Source organism: Poecile atricapillus, chromosome 6, assembly GCF_030490865.1.
Source record: "Poecile atricapillus isolate bPoeAtr1 chromosome 6, bPoeAtr1.hap1, whole genome shotgun sequence".
Classification (NCBI taxonomy): Eukaryota; Metazoa; Chordata; class Aves; order Passeriformes; family Paridae; genus Poecile; species Poecile atricapillus.
In genome coordinates, this window is record NC_081254.1 from 25,247,495 (window position 1) to 25,267,844 (window position 20,350).

General features: G+C 39.3%; 1 protein-coding gene across 5 annotated transcripts in view; it reads right to left on the bottom strand.

Annotated features, from left to right (window-relative positions):
• The window catches only part of BTRC (beta-transducin repeat containing E3 ubiquitin protein ligase), a 115,938-nt gene that overhangs the window by 42,004 nt on the left and 53,584 nt on the right, over positions 1-20,350 (bottom strand). For all 5 annotated transcript variants that reach the window (XM_058840820.1, XM_058840821.1, XM_058840819.1 and 2 more), the window contains one exon: positions 12,350-12,439. In XM_058840820.1, the coding sequence (XP_058696803.1) occupies positions 12,350-12,439 (90 nt within the window). The remainder of the gene's footprint in view (positions 1-12,349; positions 12,440-20,350) is intronic.

Genomic DNA, 20,350 nt, shown 5'->3' on the forward strand with positions numbered 1-20,350 from the left:
CAACACATCATATCTTTCCAGTTATTCTCCTGCAGTATGATTACTTTTGGGGCAAGAATTTACCACTTGGTTTCAGCCCACAGGGTAATCTCTGTGGAAACTGACAAACTGATTTAAGCAGCTGTGGAATAATTTACTGGGTCCTGAATTTTATTAAAGGAGAACAAAAGGCTTTGAGAGCTTTTGGTGTTTTATGCCAGAACAAGAAGGATGTTTGGCTTAGTAACTGTTCAGTTTCTCTGAAACTTTCCTCTTGCCTCCCACAAGGATCATATTTGACTGCCATTTGAATGGAACCATTGCTAAGTGCATCTTTCCCAAGATTTATGTCTAACACAGCCCTTTAAAAATGTACATGGTCCTGGGGAGAGAGAAGATGCCACAACAATAGAATAAACAAAATAAACAAAATAAAAATAGTGTTTAAATACAAAACATGCTTCAACTGATACCATATTTCAAGATTCCCAAAAATCTAACGAGGAAATGTTAAGCAGCATTATCCTTTTACAGTTAAAAGAAATGAGAAAGAAAAGCAGAATATGGTAAAGACAAAAGATACCTCAAAATCTGGGGTCATAATTCCTAACTTAATATTCCTCCTGCTTACTCATCGCTTACTACAAATAAACTATTTCCTCCCTATATTGCAGCTGTTAAAGTAACTTTTGAACTTCTCTGCAAAAAATCGATGGTGAGAGTCCAACACTCACCCCAAGAAACACTGGAAGGATTAATTAAGGTTTGTGAAGCACTGAAAGTGCATGGGAAACCCCCAAGAGGAAGTCTGTATTTCCATATTCTGACCAGGACTTGAAAGGCATGCAATAAATACAGCCTGGGGCACAGAACAAGCAATACAAATAAAGTAAAATATTGAACAGCTGTTTGTTAAGTGAATACTATTTGTCCCACACACCAGATTTTATTTTTGCCTTAGGCTGCAGGGAGTGGGAGGCTGAAATAAAATGTTACTTTGAAGGGTTAAATAGTGACAAAGTTATAAAAAATTGGAACTTCTTCTTACAAACAAGAATATTAAGACAACCTTTACAATCAGAACTGCAAGCTCCGCTCATTATTATATTAGAAATATGACTGGTTAAATAATACAAAAAGTCTCTGATTTACTAAGTTAACATCTTTGTGGAGATGTAATGTCTTTCAGCCTATAAAAACTATGTGGACACCACCAAACTCATTCAAAGCCATCATTTTTTAAATAGGGGTGAGAAGGAAAGAGCTTACTCTTAGAAAACTAGGAATGTTCCAAATACTACAGTAAGCAAAGATGGTGAGATCTGCCTGGAGCTAAACCCCAAAGGAACAAACCTCACCCACAGCAGCTTTCCTCCCCAGCACACTGCTACCTACCTAAAGCAGGCAACACGAAGTTGCCAGTGGGTGTGAGCTCACAACTCACACAAGTACGGCTTGCTGGGTGCAGAGCGCTGACTTTTGCCTTCTCTTGCAAACTGACAAGAGTTTATTTGCTTTTCAGCATCAGAAAGTGGAATAACTAAAAGTAAAGAGAGCCTGTGTGCTGTCTGGAAAAACGAAAGGAAAGCAGCACAGCTGCTGTGCCCAGTGTCAGTCTCACTCTTCTACCACTACAACTTCTTTGGGAATTACAGGGAAGAAGAAAAGAATTGCCTGAAAACAATAATACGGAGTAAGGAAGGAAGAACAGAAAGTGTGGTAATCAGAAATAGCTGCGTTCCCACTGCAAACATAATTATTTTCTAACATTTCTTATTTTCCTTTCCAGAAATTGCTCCATAATACTGCTTTTTTCCCCCCACATTTTTTCTCCCTTTCCAAAATAAAGATTTTCCTAAGACTGGTATTCAGAACTGACAGCCATTAACACCAGTGCCTGTTTTTAGAATGTGCTTGAGAAAACTGTGATTTTCTCAAACCACCAAGAAAAAAATCAATTCAATCTTAGCAATTACAGCAGTCAAATATTTTTAATTATAATTTCTTGTTGTTAAATGAATAAACAGAAAATACTGGGGCAAAAAAACACATTGAAAAAAAAAAAAAAAACAACAAAAAGGAGCATTAGGAAATCAACCCAGTATTTGATGTCTCCTCTTTTTTTGCTGCTGAAAGCCACATGGCACACACAGTATTTTTAACTGAGGAGTCTTGTTTCAAATATATGCTGAGGAATCTTATTTCAAACATATTCTAAATAAGGAGAGGAGTATTAAAACAAGCAGTCCCTTACTCTAATTTTATCCATCTCCCTCCTCTTCTTTCCTTGATGCAATGAAACTTTAACACCAAACACTGTCTCTCTTTTTTTTGTAAACAGTGATCAACATTTTCCTAAATGACCCCCGAAACGACCTACTTCGAATCTACTCATTAGTAACAGCCACGTTTGCAATATTAACCTGGATGTGGCTGTTTATTAAGATCTTTTAAGGGGGTTAGAATGAAGACACACTGCCGGTGTACAGGGAGCACAGAAGGGGTAATTTAAAACCCATGTTTTTCCTCCCCCTCACCGAAAACATGCCCAACATTGTGCAGCTGTGCTGCCAGCTTCATCACTCCCTCCATCTCCACTCTTGCTAATTAAAAGGTTGATCACAGAACAATGCTCTTCTCATTAATTTCAGCCTTCTGATTGGGCAGGATTCCCACTCGCTCCGCCTGATCTTTTCCACACTGCTGAAGTTAATGTGACAGGAGCCCGAAGATGGATTACCCGCTGCCATATTGCCCATCACCTCCAATCAGCAGCTATCGGGGTAAACTGATTGTTCTAATTTGCTCTCATTATTTTTACAATATCAGGAGAAAATAACGCACACAGCTCACTGTCAAAGCTGTGAAAATCAGCCATTAGTTAAACCCAGACACTGAGTGGCTTTATTAGAAGCACTGCAGTTTATTGATTTGGCTTCGGTAAACTAAGATAATACCTGTCCTCTTTACACACAATTTTTAAGGTACACTTACGTAGCAAGAAAATATTTATTAGGATACTTTTGGAAATGCTCCCTGTCTCAGCCTGTTATTTTGATACACTGGCAGACAACAAAGATTAAGAACAATGGAAGCTTGACTTCCACATAAAGAAGGGGCAAAATATGCAGCATTATCCACATGGCAGCCTGCGTGCATGTCTCAGCTACTCTTCTACAGTTTAAATAAAAATCTCAGGATGAGTATGGCAGGTGAATATGTAAATACACCCATAATCACAGAAAATGCAGTACTACCATAAAGACAGACCTAGTACAGGCATGATTGCATGAGCTGTATGTACAAGGTCAGCGATTTAGTATAGGGTTTGGTTTTCTGTTCGGTTTTTTTTTTTTGGCTAAGCAAGCCCAGCATCAAAACACAGGGTCTGAGAGCGGAAGGTCCAAATAAGAGAAACTGTTTTGTATGACTGGGAACTATTTTTTACCCTACGTAAAGGCATTATGCTGCTACAACTTGGGAACACTATCAGAAATGTCACTCCACACTAAAGCCTCACAGGATCCCAGAGCTAAGAAATGAATAAAGTATTGTTAGCAGTATGAAGTCAGGCATTTTTACACCACAGCAGTGTTTAGAAAACACTGAAAATTCTGGACCTCTAACTGTCTCTATGTTGTATATAAAGGGACCTACATTATTTTGCCTGCTGCCTCTCTGCATTTTAGCAAAGGGAAATGCTAAATAATGGGATTAACAGAAATATGATACCTTAAATCTTCCTAAACATAAACCCTTAACTGGTGTCTATGATGCTCTAACTGGCAATGTACTCCAAGAGTGACAGGTAGAGCACAACACACTGATTTTACTTTTAAATAATATCTAAATTAGATTAGTTCTTTGTGTAGATCTGCATGAGCCAGAGGGGACATTCATCATTGTGCCAAAAAAGTTAAATTCACTGGGGCACGCTCAAAGTGAGTGGTTCTAGACCTACGTTTTATCTCTCAGACGCATCATCAAGATGCTGTGCCAATATGCATGAAGCCAGCTAGGAGCTGCAAGAAAGACAACGGGAGAGGAACTGGATAGTAGAAAAGGTTTAATTTTTTCCTTTGTAGATTATGAATTGTTTGGGACAGGATCTGTGGTTTCTCTGTCTTGTAAGCACAGAGCATCACTTTCAAGACTTGACCTTCTTTTTTAATATTTAAATGGCTTAAATACAAGGAAGAGTATTCTCCTCCCTCCCCCTCCAAACCAGATGTAATTCTAGTTCCCCCTCCTCCCCCTGATGTAATTAAAAATGCTACAATTTTCATTAGTGCTTTTTAATATTTTTAAATCTTCATCAGCTAGAGCCTTGCATTTGGGGTTTGATTTTTCCTCCCTCCTAGAAAAGCCACCTCCTAGCTTTGTTTGGTATCTCTTTTGACCCTTGCTAATGGTGTTCTCTTGGAGGGGCGTGCCATGCTTTTCCCCTTAAAATTCCTGCACTGAAAGACTGCACCACACCACACTCCACAAAACGTGCTGATGGCACAAATTACAAGCCCCCAGCCGAACACTCCAGCCCCCACCATTCGGGCAGATTTATGTGGGCTCTTGCCGACGTTATTACAAGTCAGAGTTTATTGGGAAATTGTTACATTATGCGGAGTGTCTAACAAATTGCTTATGCTGCTATAATTGGATTACAACAGCCGCTTGCTCCCACCGGTAAGATTAGGCAAGTAGGACTCCTGCCGATCTCTGAGCGTTAGCAGTAATTTTATTTGCCTTGCCTCTCTCTTTCCTAACAACATGCCTCTTTCCCTGCCAGCTGTCTGCTGAAAAGGCACAGGCTTGTTCCTTGGCCCTAACAATGCAATTACAGCCCTGCAGATCGCACTGTTTGTGCATTAAGTACAGAGCCAAAACGAGGCGAATTGATCGTTTGACTTTTGGAGGAGCCATGTGATCTCTGCATGCGGGTGATCCGGCATGCACCAGTGGGCAGTGCTGCAGTGCGCGCCTCACGATGAACCCGCTTCACGCTGCCTCACCTCCCCTGCCCGCTCCCAATAGCAAAGATGCTGAAGCCCACCCCATGCTAACCCCCATCAGGCTACAAAAACAGCCTCATTTTTGGGTGATCTCTTGCTAGGCTGAACTCAGAACTCACTCTGCCTTCTGAAATGTGATACTTGGCCACATCAGTGGCTTCCCTGCAGTGGGCTACACTAGGAAACTGTTATTACAGCATTTCATACCACAAGCTTTAGCACAAGAATTGGACATATTTTCAAACAACTTTTTCAATTCTTGTATTTGAAAAATACTAAAAATACATCTGATGTCATATATTCCATACCATCACGTCTGCCACCATTTATTGTCAAAGCCACTGATGACTTGTATTCCAAACTGTTTCACATTTCCAGCACAAAGGATTCTAAAGTACTTTGTAAATGCAAGTCCAGTTTGGTTTTAACATTTATCCTGGTAAACACTCCTTACAAGTATAATGTGATGGATCTCAAATGAAGACCTCAAGGCTGTAATTCTTTATGCAGAGTATCCATCACCAAACCAGCAAACACACAGCAAGGAACTACAGCACGTGATACTACACATAATAAAGTCACAGGTGAATTTTGACTAAGGATGCCAGGTCAAGTTCTAAATGTTAAAAAAAAAAGACTTCTATTACATCTTCATTGTCTGTTCACTGAGAGGATTCCAGGATGATTCCAGTTAGAAAAGACCCCTGGAGTTCTCCAGTTCAGCCTCCTGCTCAAAGCAGGGTGCATTCATTATGAGGCCAGATCAGGTAGCTCATGGCTTCATTTAGCATGGTCTTGAAAAACCTCCAAGGATGGAGGCTGCAGATCCTCCACAAGCAACTTGCTCCAGCTTGACTGCCATCACCACAAGAGAACTCTTCCTTGAAACCACTCAAACATGAGATGGAATTTCTAACATCTGAGGGGGGACCTGCCAGTATTTACTGAACTCAATCTGAAATGTAACGCAATTTGCTTTATCAAGATTCCAAACCATGGAAGTCCAAAAAGTAGAAACATCTCCATCAAGTTGACCAAACTTTGAAAATGATTCTTCATATAAAGATTTGCCTATCCCCTGCCTGACCATCCTTACTGCAGAGCTTGGAAAGCTGATCTCCATAATACACTTAAGAGACCCTCAGCTACAAAGCAATGTAGGAGTTAGCTTTTATATTGCTACTTCTTCAAAGTCTCTGTTGCATTCAAAATACCCTAAGTGTAATTATTTTTTAATTTTTGGTTTCATTGACATGTGAAGTCATTTTGGGTGGTAAGAGAAGCAGAAATGACAACCACTCCACAATGTTTTCGTAACTGAAGACTAAAGAAGCCTGTTTACACATAGTTTAACACTCAAAAGAAACTCTGAACAGCTGAAATGCCTTATAAATAGCTCAGACCCAGAGGAAGTGCAAACGTCTGCATTGTGAATTGTAGATCTTAATTACAGACAATGGCTGGTACAGCAAGTAGCACAGAAAAAAAAAAAGTGAAACAGTTGCACTGTTCATGGTTGGCAATAATTCTTCAGGAAAATATTTACTATCAATCAGTTATGAGAAAAGGGACTCTGCGCTCATAAAACAGCACGTTGCTTCTCATACCAGGACCATTTTGCTTCAGCATAATCTGAATTTAAACAGCTTGTTTCCTGCGGATATAATTTTGGAAATAAATAAAACAAGTCTATCAAAATCTGGAGAATGTGTATGGTGGGGTGGAGTGGGGGAGCAAGAATATCACATTTCTGTCTCCGTCATTTGCAAAAAGATTATTAGACCAAGATGAAGCTAAGGCATAAAGATTGTCTTGACCTAAAAAAAGATAGACAAACTAGCAATGAAGATAGAAGTAGTCATATTTGTGAAAGGAAGATCATTATTCTTGTGAAAGGAAGTCAAAGCTTTTGGATAAACTTCTGATGCCATTTTCTACTTCTGTTGTCTGAGAATTCACTTTCAAAGCACCTTTTTCATGTTAAATACCCCCAGCAATGTCCCTGCAATGCCTGCCATCCACACAACCTTCTTATTACAGAGAGAATACCTCCAACAGAAGGGTAAAATGACATGCTCACATCTCTATCAGCCAGTGGCTGAGGCAGTGTTTAACCAGTTTGCAACAACCTCAAAAACTGCTGTTCCTCGCAGAGAAAGGTATTGCCAAGACATAATAGAGGATATTTTATTGAGGGATTTGTGGCTGAAAGCATGTCCACTAACAGTCCCTCTGCATCATTACACAGAAGCTTAATACTAAAAATTAAGCTAACATACTTTCCTAATAAAACAGTAGAACAAATATCAGGAAACTGAATGTTTGTTCTTTATTAAATTATTCTAGTTTCAATCCCAGTGACTGGAAAGGCTTCGAAAGCACTAGAAAACTATGCATTATTTGACGATATACTGACTCAGTGGTATATCACAGCAGAACTCTAAGCTGGTTGTGCTATTCATGCAAAGTAAACGCAGACACACTCTCTGGAAAAAAAAGAGCCATCAATCTGTGACATAAAGGGACTTGAGAGTACAAGAGGGACACTCTTCAGATCAATTTGTCCTACTGCCAACTGGAACATCCAGCTTGGAACCCTAAATGCTTCTTTATTAAAGAGTGCTCGTGGTGTCTCCTTTAAATTCATATAAAAATTCCAGACATAATGTTATTATTGTGCAGACTATGTTTGTTTTAAAAATTCGAAAGTAGTCATGCAGAAAGAACTGACAAAGGAAAGAAGATTTCAATTACCAGCTACTTCCACTACTCCTTGCTTTAGCTGAATCACCCTTGAGTGTAAAATGTGTAGCTATAGCTAAATAACGAGATCCATCTTTGAAAGGAAACTTCACAGAGCACACTGGGAGTGCCAAGGCCTGTTCTGTGTTTCCAGATCTGAGCACAAGAGAGCTCCGTCCCACCTTTAGAAGTATGATAAATAGTAAAGATTCCCTAAATAATAGAAAATGCTTAAAAGAGCCTGAGAAGTCCCTTAGTTTGTCAGGAACTTAAAAAGCAAGAGTGGTTATCACATGTGAGTAGAAAGCAGTGGCCTGAAACAGAAGTCTGAGTTTTCAAGGGTGGTGTGCATGACTATATTTTTCTTCCAATTTTACTTAGTTCAAGGTAGAGAACTTCTCCCAGCTGCTGCTGCTGCTGAGTTCAGAACTAAGTAAAAGCCTGGGGATGCTGGATGTCATTTTGAAGGTGTCTCATCAGTGCTGTCACAGGCATACCATAGGGTGCCTGTCTCTGGCACAAGTAGGAAAGAATTCAATATGGAAAATGAAACTGAGAACACTCCTTTGTACAGGAGATACAGATGAACTGGAACCAACTGCAAGAGCAAATAAACAGTAAGACCTATCTAATGAATGGAAGAAACTGGTATTGACTGTAGGACTCTGATATCAGTTATATACCAATCTCTTTTTGGGAAAGGAAAGAGCACTTGGAATCTAAAGGGTATTTCCAGGATCCAGGGAAATGCAAAATCTAACAGACGTGAAACAAACAGCAAAACTCAGACCTAACACAGCCCACATAATGGAAGGGTAAAAAGATAAGATCCCTGTTTGAAAACAGGACTGTATTTAATCCATCCAAGCAAAGACTCAGCCAAGGGGACTGGAGACACACCAGAGTATCCCTCACGAAACATCAAATAGAAAGTGTGAAGGTCACCACAGAAAGATTTCCTGGGTACAAAACAGAATAGAAACTTGTTTGCTCACCCAGGAGCATCAAAAGAATCCTAGTGACATACCAGATGCCAGGGGACTTTTAACTATGTCCCTCTCTAATTGAGGATGAAGCACACACCGACACCATTATCTGCCTGAAGATACTGGCTTACAAAATATGGAACAAACAATAGGAACAGATGCTCATTTGGCCAGATTTCAATAAGCCTCATTAAAATCAAACACCCTGTCCTTGGAGCCCAGGTTCATGCTACATTTCTACCTTATTTAAGCACCTAGCACAAATTCCTGAGGAAGCTGTCCACTTGTGGTTGCACACCAGTTGTATCATTAAAAGAAACCCCCTTGCAGAGATTTTTTTGTTTCTAAAGAAACGAAAAAAAATTATATTTTTCTATATCTATGCCTGTGTGTGTACATACACATGTAAAAACACAATCAGAGATTGCATTCCTTTTAAAAGACGTTAGCTTGAATATACATCAGACTTGTTAATCACTCAAAGGCAATGGGAAAAAGGATGCCAAAAAATAACAAAAAAACTCTGGCACATGGGAGAGAAATGATGTTACAGATCACACACATGAAATCCACGCATCACAATATATAATTTTTAATTTAGGATCCCAGCTCTTCAGTTGAAACATGCTCATACTTGAAACAATTTCTAATGCTCCTTATTTGCTTTTACCCAAATTTGTGCAATCAATGGACAACTATCAATGGAGTTTCAGAGGACAAATACCAGAAAAGAAGGGCTAAGAACAAGACACAGATTCATCAGAATATTATATTCTAGCTTTATTTTAAAATGTCTGAATAAAAATAGTTAAGCTATAGGTTTGCAAAAGGCACTGAGCTCCTGGCTGCAGAGGCAGCATGACACTGTACACAAAACCAGACAGACGAGGTTTTCTAACACGTAAAAATTTCTTGAGTGATCAAAATACTGTGCCCTTTGCTGTTTTCCATACCTGAATATGTGTATCTGTTTTTTCCCCCCTCTATTTTAGGACAAATGCTAGTTGTTAGGTTGGTAGTTTACACTGGATGTCCTGTATAGAAGCACTCCTTCACAAGAGAGTTTAACAAATGAACAGTGCTTCAACCTGGGAGAAGAGATACCTCAATATCGGTATGTGTGGCCTCATGGGTAACTGCATTTCATTCTTTGAACAAACTTTTAGAAATGTCAAGCACAGTCAGTAAATGCCATTAATACACTCTTAACAGAGCACAATTATCTTCTCTGCAACTAGGTGCAGAATCAGAAATTTAGTTTTCAAAAAAACCATTGTCTCTTGCAGACTGACTGACACATCTGACAAACTAGTGATAATGCAGATGGTGGCTCCCAATCAGGGCTGATATTGCACTGCAGAATCAGAAAAAGTACATAATGATTTCCAAGTAATCCTTTCTGTGTTTCACTGCAAGTTGAAAAAAAAAAAAAAATGGAACCCCCTACAATATGTTTGGAAAAGTCCTGGAGATAATGAAAACTGTATCACCTTCCAGTATGCACCTTCCTGACAAAACATTTTAAAGTCCAAGGCTATAAAATACATCAATCATAGAGGATAAATCTTGCTGTGTACATGTGGTAGAAGAAGGCCTCTAGACTCCTAAATCCCATTTAAGCCCTTTATGTAGGGAACATTTAACAGTTGTGCCATTTGCCTATGCCATCATGAAACCATCTGCATTTAGATAGCTGGATTTATAAATGCTTTGACACTTCTGGAATTTGTAAGACAAGCTTTCTTAGAACCGACTTCATGTGGTTTGTAGATAGGAAGGCAAAGGAAAGGAGTACAACAGCCAGGCAAGCCGGTATTAGAGGAATTATATCCCCAGTAGTCCTTATGTTTTTTTAGAGAAAGATATATATATTTCATATATATATATATATACACACATATATGTATATATATACACATGTACGTGGATGTATGCATCCATATATATGTGTGTTTATATATACAACGGCAGACTGTCCAAGAGTATATATATATATACGTGTATTTCCCTACAGCATATAGAGACACGATACTTCAAAAACATACACTTTTTTATCTCCAGGATGGTGTCTCAAATTCATCCTCAATAGCATGAAACAAGTCTTGCTGTTCCTGCCTTGAGCCCTATCCACAGCTCTCACCACACACCTGCTGAAAACATGACTTTTGGAGAGCTTATTAATCAGGACACAAAGTTGTTAAAGGATGTGATTTTATTCAAAAGAGGCACACCCTTGCCCCTTAGTGAGGCAATCAAGTCAAATAGGACACTGTAGAACAGATGGGGTTGAATGGGTTTGCTCCCATGAGCTTGCTGTGAGCTGCTTTACGGCATTGGAACAATGCTCTATGGTGAGACAACTCAGCCAGAGTTGTCCTGATTAAAAGTTTCACCTAGTCTGTGTCAGAAAGCACCGTAGGAAGCAGTGCGCAAGACCAGTTATGTTAAGAATGGAAGCACTGGTATTAGACTTTGTTCTAGCACCTTGTACCAGAAATGGTAACTTCTCTCAAAAGTGCTTCTCCAGTGGGAGGTAACTGGCATGTCAAGCACAGTTTATGAATGCTAAGCCACCTGCAAACACCATTACAAACTTCTATGGTAGCCAGTTCCCTGACAAGAGTCCAAAGTAATGGGACATCCAAATTTCACCAGCAAAACCCCAGCAAAGATTTAGCTGGGAAATTATCTTAAAGGTCAATACAAAAGTGGCCCCTGAAGGGACAAGGCACCTTTAACAATCAATCAAAGAATGAAAGAAATGGACTTCAAGAAGATCAAGGAATAATAACGGAAAGAGAAAACAGGCTTTTGAGTGGTTGGGTTTGTGGTGACAGAAGAGCAACAAAATGCCAGCTGGTTTATGTAACAGATGGCTGTATGCACTGATCTCTCCTGCATGCCCATTCTAAACTTCCTTTCAGTGGAAATACAAAGCTTACACAAGGCTAAACGCATCCTTCACGCAGCCTTTCCACGCATCATCATGGTTCAAATGTTCTCCATTCACAAACAGACCAAGCTGTACATTGTTTTTACTCTAGTTATGCTGAATTCTAAGAAAAGAAGGTGGCTAATGGCACCTCATCTTTTCCAATCACATCTACTTCGATTGTCAAAAAATTACTTTTCCGTGACAGGCTAATAAATTCATTTTCTTACCATTCTGCCTCTAATATCTCCCTTGTCCCTTTCCTTTACGTACAGTGTTCACTGTATTTTAATTGAAAAGTCTTTTTGCACCTCCCTTCTGGTATCTAAGAAAGGGAACCATGATACAAAGAGCTCTCATGTAGTATTTCTAATATGTATCCGGGCATTTATCATTTGAAGCTGCCACAGCTAATTACATGGCCAGCAGAGGTCATCCCACTGGAAAAGCCTATTACTTGAATAGCAGAATGAACCCTTCAATCCTGCATAGCTCAGGCAGGACTCAAGTAATCATTTCCAGCAGAGAAAAACATCAAGTCTAAAATCTCTACACTGAAGGACAGAGAAGCCTACTCAAAATACTTGCTCTTTGTTTAAATATTTTTTTCCTAACTGTAATATTTAACAAGAACTTTTCATTGACTAATAATGAACAATATGCTAAAAACCCCTCAAAACCAAAGCCGTTCTCTTACTTACTTTGGCCACACAATTTTCAGTCTTCATAGCAGTGCTTCCTAGACATACTGTTTCCTGGTTTAAGCACAGTCTGGCACAGCTGTTGTAGGTCTGCAGAAAGATTAAAATGGTTATGAATAGAAGAACACAATTTTCTTTTAGGCACCACATTTTTGGCACAGGAACCTACACTAACTCTACTACATTTCCTTTTTCTAAGATGTAAATGTTTCAAACCAAAATAAACTAGTTTATAGCAAAAGTCTATGTTCAGGGCATGCATGTCCTCTGAGAAGCTATGTACAATTTTACAGTAGGGAAATACAAAGAAAAAGATTTTTCTTCTCTATTCCTTTGAAAATGGAAAAAAAATTCTCATCTCAGTTTTTGTTCTTTCACAAAATGCTGCATAATGGAACAACTAAAGTAAGGTGATTTCTACACACTAGTTATCAGAAAGTATGTCAAATGTGAATAAACATTCGACTTTATCAGAATATAAAATGTAAAATACATGGGAAACAATGAAGGCTATAATCAGAAAGGAGCAAATGCAGACCACATTTCATTGTTGTATTTAATCTTCTCAGTTATGTAAAGCTTTTTTTATTTTTTGAAGTAGAATGTCTTTTTTCTTTAATGCTGTCCTGCACAAGTGAGCCGCAGTCAGGGCTGCAGACTTTCTCCTTGCAGAACACATCACTCACAGTCTCTCTCCCTTTCGAAGGAAGTGTATGAACAATACTTACAAAGTGGGCTTAAAATTATAATTTGGTTGACCTGGCTGTTTCAACTAATATGTCTGAAAAACTCAGGAGCTTTTAATAGAGGCCCTCCTCCTCACCCCCAGCGCCTTTTCATCTAAGAGCTTCAGTATGGGATTTACACAAAAATGCTCCCATGCGCAAGTGGCATCTCAAAAGCAAGCACCAACTTCGTTTCTTTCAAGAGTAGAAAGCAGACCACAAAGATGTTGCCATCCCAAATAATTGCTTGGGGAAAACCCAAAAATATGCTGAAAGAGAATGAAATTAAACTTGTTACAAAGACATTTTCAAGAGCACTAAGCAAAGCATACTAATATTCAGGATATTTTTAAGATTGCCTTAATGGGACGATGCACAAACACTTGTAGTGAGCTGCCTGTCAGTTCTCTCCCTGTAATACTCACTGGCAATCTCTGGAGATGTTTTTTTTTTCAGGGCTTGCTACGATTTCCATTTGCTTGACTTGAAATGACTTTAACCCCAAATTTGGTACAGGTTACAAAACCTGTGGACAACACTGGTATGATAAGGGCACCTAAACTTCTCCCTCTGCCCCAAAGCTCCATCAGCAGAGCCAGATTCCCTCAGTGCCAAGGACCAAAAAGCTATTTCCCTCTCTTGCCCCTCTGCCAGAGGGCTGATTCCGTGCAAAATGTTGTCAGCAGCAACACAAAAACTGGCAGAGGAGCACATGGCAAAGGATGTCAGAGGCAAGAATGCAAAGAGATTAAAAGGGGTTTATGCTGAGCAATCGGAGATGTGTCCACAAATCCAGTGTTCCCAACAGCCCCCAGATGAGGTAAGCACCAACTGAAGGGAACTGAGTGCTCCCAATCAGCTTATAACATTCACCTAAGTTCTAACAATCCTCCTGAATCATTCCTTACTTGCACATTATGGGGAATCAGTATACTGGCTTAGGTGGATCTGTACTGGACCAGCACAGTACAACCATCCTTGGAGAAATTAAGGAAATCACAGTCCTTTCCACCTTACCTATTTACAGAGTCCCTTTAAAGTTCACCATGACACAGAAACAAAAGAGAGCACAAAAGCCCTAATTTCTCCATTGCTTTAGTGGTTCATATTTCATTTCTCAGTGAGGTCTCTAACCAGAAAACAACCAGTGACAGACAGGAATGCAGAATATTCTGGCTCCAGCAGCTCTCCTTACATGTCACAACATTGATATCTGCTTTGACTAGCAGCCAGCAAGCAATTTCTGACTCTAGACCCAGAAAGGGAAACTGAAAAAACCAAACACACGAATTCTTTCAAGGTGTTGCGCAGATGAACTAAGTGCATCTTTCAGCAGGAGAGGCTCAGATTCAAACTGGATTAGGCCACAAGCAATCAGAAGTCTGACTGCCTCTTGCAAAATATTTGCCACCATCACACTGGTATGCATAAAGCTTTCTCCTCAGAAGAAAGATCAGAATGGTATAAACTGCTATAAATTTGGGCTTAGATATAGCATCCTAACCAGTAAGACAAAAAGTTGATACCATCTGCTTTGCACTGACATTCAAACAATACCATACAAACTTCATTTTACAGGCATGGTATTAAACTCAACTAGATTATGAAGGTGAAAAACCATGAAGAGATGGTAACATTCTTTGCTCAGTTTTTACATTTGTGTCATTTAACCCATTTATTGTAAATCTGTATTTTTTTCACTTGCAATTTAATTCCTAGAATTCCATATGCAGTATTTCTGTACTATTTGTCTGCTACATACTGTACATACATATGTAAGTTTTATGAGGAGCCTTGACGTGAGAAAAGCTACTACTAACTCCACTTTGCAGATCAAAAGCTCAGCCACAAAAACATTTACTGAAAGCAACAAGGAAGTCTGTGGCTCTGTGAACCGAACCATGAACTCAAATCTTGTCAGTCTTTTTCCTCCCAAGACAGGTATGCACAAACCTTGGTTGCATGCCAGCTTTTTAAAAGCTAGGCTTACAACAGGCTTTCTCCACATGTACAAATGGGAGAAAGTAGACAATCCAAATACAAAATGTGAACTACTAAATGCTAAACCTAAAGATGTCAGCATTTTCTGAGAATGAAAGAAGCTCACTATGCACTATTCAAAAGTTACATGCATGTCAGAACGCAAATACAAATAATTATTCCAGTGTATTGCTTAACTTTGATTACTTTCACCCACACATTACATCTCAGTGAGAACAGCACTGACTGAACTTCCAGCATAACTTGTTAATCAAATCCCACATTACCAGGACTATTGATATTTGACAGAACTAGTACAGCATAAATTTAAAGAAGATAAAGTGAAATACTTCTTCACATAGCTGGCAGTGAACTTCTAGTGCTTCCTGCCCCACAACATCATGCAAACTTCACCACAAGTAGAAAAAGGAATGAAACAAATTCATGGACAGCAGCTCCATAGATACTCAGCACAGATATCCTCCAGACATCCCTAGTGCAACAGCAGTAGCTGCTGCAGGAACAGGAGGCCAGTGGAGTACCAAAAGAGGCCAGACTTGTTTGCTGTCACATAACAGCACCTTCCACTGACAGTGCTGGAGTTGGCAGTGGATGAGCTGACTGGGTCTGACTGACCCGGGCATTCTCATGCTATCAATATACCTCTTTGCCCTTTGACAACATGCCAAGGAACTCCTCCTGCCCAACCTTTTAAACCACAGGAGAGAAGAACATGCTTTTACTGTAAGAGCCAATGTTTATACAGTAATTTTATTACGTAAGGATTCATGTATGTGCCAAATTACCAGATGACCATTTAGTCCTTCAGCAGCTCTTTGTTTCTCAGCAGAAGTAAAAGGGAAAAAGAGAAAATTAAAAAGAGTATAAATCATGGATTCAACACATCAGGATGCATATTTGAGAATAAAACATAAAGTACTCTTCCGTTTGACATACATTACTGTCTTTGCAAAGTTACGAAGTTCTTATTTTCACATTCTCACAGAAGAATGCCTCATTAGCCTTGTGGGATGAATAAAGAGGGCAAAGAAGATTCACATTCATGTTCTACAATATCTTTTAAAGGGCTGAAAGCAAAACACAGAAAACCTAGTTCTCCCTTAAAGTCCAGAGGAAAAAAGAAGTAATGTCACTCTGCTTGATAGGTCTCAATGGAAATGTACTGCCAATGTTAAAAAGAAGCTGCATCTGGCTCATGAGGCCACGTTGTAAGAAGCTTGGGGAATATATTGTCAAGGCAGTACTATATGGGAGTCTCCAAGTGCTTTTTTGCAGGCAGCAGTTACTGGCTACTGAGAGACACAAAATGGCTGCTGGACATGGTGATTTGGTTTCACCTGATACTCTTTGTACACTAATAGTTACTGTGAATAGGTCCAGTGAATAGACTAGTGAATTCTGAAAGCAGAATGAATGTCATTTCATCAAGTAATAATGCAGAGCCCTTCACGTTAGGTGAAACATTTGATGGTGTCTAATGCCACACTGCAACGTAAGAGTACCTCCTTTCATTTGTTCATTTGTTCCAATGCTCATGGGAACACTGACTTACCTGGAAGAAAAGCAGGAAAATCAAAGCCAAAACTAAGCCTTAGAAAAGGAAATTTCTCAAATTTGCCTTTAAAGCTTGACCTTTTTACATATCTCATTTAATCTGCACCAAAACTGTTCAAGTTTCTCCTCACCTTTCATCAAAATAAGAGGTTTCTTCATCAAGGAAAGTATTCTGAAATGGTAGCCTGGTTCAACGCTACAGGCAGATAGCTTTGCGTTGGAGTGCTTTAATATGTTTTTATATTGCATATAAAGCATGCAAACATAAACCAGTTTGTTGAAAACTACCCTCTTTGTGGAAGCTGGCTGTAATTCTGAACAAGTTTTCAATTTTCGCACTGCTGCTAGGGTAAAACATTTTAAAGAGTTTAATTTTTACAGTGGCTTCAATGACACGAGATTATCTAACAAAGTAATGGTTAATCAATAGAGGGTTTAGTTGTCAGGTGAAACATATAACACACTAAAAGGGATTGATTGCAAGACTCTTCCTTATTTACTGGGAGGTATATATTTAAAATGACACAAACTTGTTACCAAGCTGCATTCCTTTAACCTTGCAAAAGCCGTTTGAGAAGAGTGTTAAGCAGCCCTATAGCCAAACAAGCTCAAATGGAAAAAAAAAAGAAACCTACAAATATATGGGTACACCAAATCATGTCAGAAGCAGGGGAACCACAAAGCTGTATTCACTCTCAGCCAAAGGCTTAAAATGCCACAGAGGCACTAGACTATGGTTCACTAAAGATAGAGCTGTATCTGATCTCATTCTGTAAGTGTCTTTGGTTACATTTTTCTTTTTAAAGAAAGTATAGTCCTGCTCTTTGACACAAACACATGAACATTTCTACTCTTGTGTGCAGCTCTGGATGAACAGTGAGCACCAGCCTGAAGCTTCCAACCCCAGGCAGAACTCTATGTGTGTGCAGCTTTTCTACCAACTGAAATCCATTTCTTTGGCCATTCATTCCAAGAATCCCCAGTCCCTTAACAAAGCTCCACTTTTTAATAGAAGCTGCAACCCAGGAGTTCAATAACATTTCCCCCCCCAATAGTTAGTAATTACATGATTTATCAGAGAAAGATAACACTAATAAAAACACAGCAAAAAGACAAAACCCATACCCTCCCTTCAAGTAATTTTCAGGGAAAACATTATTAAACTGCTCTTTTTGAACAAGGGCTTTTGTAGCTAAGCACAAATTGCCAAACGGTTAGAAAAAAAGTTATTAGACTCAGAAGAATTCAGCAGAAGTGGGAAGTTATATAAACAAATCACTCCAGCAGATTTGGAAAGATCGCTTTCATCTTATTTAGAGTCTTAGGAGACTTGCATTAATTACCCTTTAAAGGTCTTTCACATGGACTATTTAAAATAAATGCAATTTATTTATTTATTTCAAATGAGGTGCTTCTTCTGAAAGAATTAAGTAATCTTAACAAATTTAAAACGTTTTTATAAACAGGTAATTAAAAAGAAGACTAGAATTAAGTCGAGCTGTAAGACATTACCCAGGATCCACCTTGACTATTTTCTTAAGATGAAATTTTTGTTATCCCCAGCCCAGCCTTGGGAAGGATAGTCTCCACAGAAAGTCATAAGACAAAATAAAGACTAGCCCAACAAAAAAACTCGATCATTTACTGGATTTTCCCTAAAGCACAGTTTGTCATATTGCAATTACGCCTTGCTGACTGTGAAAGCCAGAGTCCTTAATATTGCCACTAGAGGGAAGACGTGTCTTAACACACAGCAATGGTAGTTGGGGAGTGGGTTTTCTTGAGCAATTACCATAACAAAGCTCCCTTGGCTGTGTGTACCTTCTAATTACCCAGTACAATTAAAATGACTTACCTAAAACAAACATGAAAAAAAAGGCCCCTAAACCAAAAAACCTCAAGACAATGCAAACAAAAAGCTTTAGTCCAACATGCTTGTTACCTGAAATTACATTAAAGCTGAAGATTTTTTTAACTCATCCATCAATGCACAAGGGGGAGAAACACAAAAAGGAATATGCCACAATGCCCAACACCATGGGGTTGTTCAGCTAAGTAAAAGCATTAAAACAAACAAAAAACAAAGAGCAAGGCAAACTAGATCTCTTGTTAAAGAAAAGAAGGAAACAAAAAAAAAGAAAATGTCGTGGTATTTAGCCATCTGGTAGCTGCATGAAAACAAATTGTCCTCAGAAGAGCAGAAATACAGTATGTCTTCTCGCAGTTCACTGGCTTATGAATCAGACTACTTTTCCTACTTTTTTTTTAATACAGGCATGATAATGTTAGGCTTTTCTGCTGCTGCTTTCACTTCCCTCTTGTCCCACTGTGCAGACATAACCATGGTCATCCCAATCAGACCCAGTTATTCTAACTCGGATGCATTACTCAAAGTCTTTCGGGATACATCTTGTTGGGCCCATTGTTCAAAATCCCCCAGGATTTTTTTTTTTTCCACCTAACAGCTACTTGCTGATTTTTAAACCCTTAAATCTTTCATTTTATAAGGCATATCATTATGGGAAGATGGCAGCCAAGTGATTTTTCTTTCCATTGACAATTTGTGACATTTTTCCAGCAGAGTGCAAGGTGTTGAAAACCTGGCAGCTGTTACCTCCCGGGATGAAGATCCTTTTTTATCCTCCCTTGACAGTTTAACTCAGTGGGTCAGCACCTTTAAAGACTGCAAAGTACCACTGAAGAGGATGGAGGCTTGAATTACTGCTCCCTCCCTAATCAATGTAAACCCTCACTGCAGGTGAAACTCTTTATCTATAGAGGTGCATGGGGGAGGAAAATGTAATGCCCTGAGCCAGATGGTTTTCATCTTGTTTTTTAAAGAAGAAAGGAACAAGCTAACAAGGGGACAGCCACTTTTGTTAGCTTCTTGGCCTCTCTCATGGCTTTGGATCCCCAGGGTTCCAGCCACACAAGAGAAAGAATACAGAAAAACATAAACACTTAAAGAAATATAACTAGGGGGCTGGCAACATGCTGCTTTCAAAGAGCTTGGAGCCCTGTTCAGCACTTTATTTATCACTGCCCACGTTCTTCGGATGGTAAGTGGACATGGACACAAAGGGCAGGGGGGAGCAGACAACACTTGCAATTTACTCAATTACAGAGGAATGCAGCAATGCGGCGGGGTGACAGATTCCTATTAGCACTAATACTGAAAGAGCCCAGTGGCCTTTCTGCCACAAGGCAGCATTCCCATTGTAACTTAGACTCCAGCACAACCCGCATTGGCTAGCTTTTTAACATGCACTAAGTGTCACAAAGGAATGGAAATTATTTTTTGTTGTTTGAGAATAATGAGAAAAAAAACTTAAAAAGAATAATCTTGCAAGTAAGACTTAGGGTGTACCTCTAGCAATTACAGGGGGCTTTTCAATCAGCAACTGCTTATTACCAAGTGTTGAGGTAATCAGAACAACTTCATAGACTAGGACTGCCCTGCCTCAGCCAGCTCTCCAACAGAAGGCAAATCTAAAGTGCAGCATCTTCCCCAAAGAGATGGAGGGAACTGAAGGACCCTCTTCCTCCACACCATGCAACTTTCCTCATCGGTCAAAACGAGGGCTTCAATTCTGCATGACAGAAACTCTTTTGCAGACGAGCAATACACCTGGAGAAGAGCCCTAAGCAGCGGGATGAGGCTGTCAGCCAAAAGTAAACCACTAACAATTGCTACTTCTTGTTTTTCCTTTGCTCTACCTTC